At 44.1% G+C, this 2,396-nt stretch overlaps 1 protein-coding gene across 6 annotated transcripts in view; it reads left to right on the top strand.

The window, feature by feature from the left end:
• Positions 1-2,396, top strand: part of ATG13 (autophagy related 13) — a 47,653-nt gene that overhangs the window by 37,981 nt on the left and 7,276 nt on the right. For 4 of the 6 annotated variants that reach the window (XM_019519288.1, XM_019519289.1, XM_019519287.1 and 1 more), the window contains 4 exons: positions 400-517; positions 1,263-1,340; positions 1,661-1,777; positions 2,248-2,307. In XM_019519288.1, the coding sequence (XP_019374833.1) occupies positions 400-517; positions 1,263-1,340; positions 1,661-1,777; positions 2,248-2,307 (373 nt within the window). Of the gene's footprint in view, positions 1-399; positions 518-1,262; positions 1,341-1,660; positions 1,778-2,247; positions 2,386-2,396 lie in introns of those variants that run through there. The other 2 variants (XM_019519292.1, XM_019519290.1) reach the window with 2 other exon arrangements.

Below are 2,396 nucleotides of genomic sequence, written 5' to 3'. Positions count from 1 at the left end.
CAAGTAAGACATCCAAGACTGCTCAATTACTGAAAGGAGTGATTGATTATGATTGACAAGAATGCTTTAGGTTTCACTGCAGCTTATGAAACATCCTTTCCTTCCCCCAGCAACCTTGTGCTGCTATAAGACTGAGGTTTTTGGTCCTACTACATAGGATGGTGTTTTCCCAGTGTTAAATTGAAACTTGCTCCACAGCTTTCGTCTCCATTTGATACAGGTAGCTGAGTAGGAAGACTTTGTCCAACAAAGGCAGAGATGTTTTAGGTTTTGTGTCCACCCAACACTAAAAAGGGGACCCAATAAAAGAAACCAAAGGAGTTCTGTGAAAAAGTGTACTTTTTTTTTATCTATCTTGTTTGAGGAGTGAGGTGTCAACCCTTCTTACTTCTCCCCCAGCGAGGACACAGAGACAGTATCAAACAGCAGTGAAGCGAAGAGTGGCTCCCCACATGATATCTTGGAGACCATCTTTGTCCGGAAGGTGGGGGCCTTTGTCAACAAACCTATTAATCAGGTAACTGGCACCAATCATTCTCAGACACATGAAGCACTGCTCCTCACTTTTGTTCCTGTACAGAAGAGACAAAGCACAGAATTATTGGGACAAACTCAGGGAATAAGAACAAACTTACAGTGACTCAAGGTCCTTAAATGAGATGCTTCATTGTGTGCTAAGACATGTAGGTTTCTATCAAAGACTTGGTTTCCCAGAGGAAGTCACAGCCTTGAGCTAACCCAGCCTCCAGTCCTTAGTGTTATCAGTTTCACAGGTCCAGATAGACGAGACCTAGTTTTCCAGTGGTGTCCTGCAGGGGTTTGCCCCTTCCAGAGGAACAAACAGCACAAATTTGTTTCCTTGGGCCAGGCTTCTCTGGAGACTACAGACTGAAGATCTGTCACACTGCTAGGAATGCTACCAACTGGGCCATTTCCACCTTTCAGGCTTGATATCTCCTGCAGGTGTGATAGAGAGGGGCTGCTTGAGCCCGCTGTAGTTCATTAACTCTGGCCTGTCTGATGCAGGTATTCTATATGCCATGACAACACTACAGGTCACATTTCTGTCTTAGAGAAGCAGCTGACTGGAATTTAGTCTATTTTACAGCATTTGGTGCAGTTCTTGGATTTCTGCCAAGTTGTTAATATGACCTTTAAGCAAAGTTTAGCAAACCCTGACAAAGACTTGCAATGGCATGCGATATGCTAGGTAAGCAGAATCTTTATGAGGTGCTGAGGTTCTGTCTGTTAAATCTCCCCAGGTGACCATGGCCAACTTAGACATTCCTTTTGCCATGTTTGCTCCCAAGAACATTGAGCTGGAGGATAACGACCCCATGGTAAGAACCCACTTAGACCTCTGATCCCTGTTTTTAAAGAATGACTCATGCAATACAGATATGTTCTTCTTGAGCTTAGCTTTGCACGCACTTCATTTTATAATCAAAGTACCAGCAGCTCACATCAGTTCAGATTCTAAAGTCTCTGTCTCTGCTGGAGCTTAGGCTCTTATGACATGGAAACAGATTTATATTTAGAGCCCCTGTGCCTACTACAGGCCCTTGTAACTGTCACTGTGCTGTCTCTCATGCCATCATTATACGGAGATGGATTTGGTAACATGATCTAGGACTAAATCCTCTCTGCTTTTTTTGGGCAGGTGAATCCTCCTGACTCCCCAGAAACTGAGTCTCCTCTACTGGGCAGCTTACATTCAGAGGGCTCAAGTGGTAACAGCACCGGGAACACACATGATGATTTTGTCATGGTTGATTTTGTAAGTTGCTGTTGCCCTTTATAAGCCCAGCCTAGCACTTTTGTAGGGCATCTGTATTTGGATGAGCTTCAAATGGTGGTGGTATGGTCAGCAAAAACAAGATTAATTTCCCTGAACCAGGGCTTGTCACACTGCCAGATAAGGGCCAGGATTTTCTGGTTTCCCTCAAGACTTACAAAAACGTATTTGTAAACCAGCAACTTGAAGAAATTATTTCCATGGGGGGGTGGGGGAATCTTTGTTTGCAGCACGCCTGAGGCAGAATAGGGATTCCAGGGAGAAACTTTGCTTTAAGTACTCAGGGTGATAGGAATTTAGGTTTTGTCATGGGATGATGATGAAGCCAATGTGCAATTGTTTAACTTGCTGTAGTGTAGCTGTAATGTTGAGATATTTGCTGGTACCAGGTAGTGCCTCTTATATGAAAGAGCTCTCTGAATGGGAAGTGATGTCTTTATCTGTTGTTCTAGAAACCAGCATTTTCAAAAGATGACATTCTCCCAATGGACCTGGGGACATTCTACCGTGAGTTTCAGAACCCCCCTCAACTCAGCAGCCTCTCCATTGACATCGGGGCTCAGTCCATGGCGGAGGATCTGGTATGAAAAATGAGATTCTG

Source organism: Gavialis gangeticus, unplaced genomic scaffold, assembly GCF_001723915.1.
Source record: "Gavialis gangeticus isolate Ggan-Ray unplaced genomic scaffold, GavGan_comp1, whole genome shotgun sequence".
In the NCBI taxonomy this organism is placed as follows: Eukaryota; Metazoa; Chordata; order Crocodylia; family Gavialidae; genus Gavialis; species Gavialis gangeticus.
Note: the sequence above shows the minus strand (reverse complement) of the source record. Positions and strands in the feature narration are given on the sequence as shown.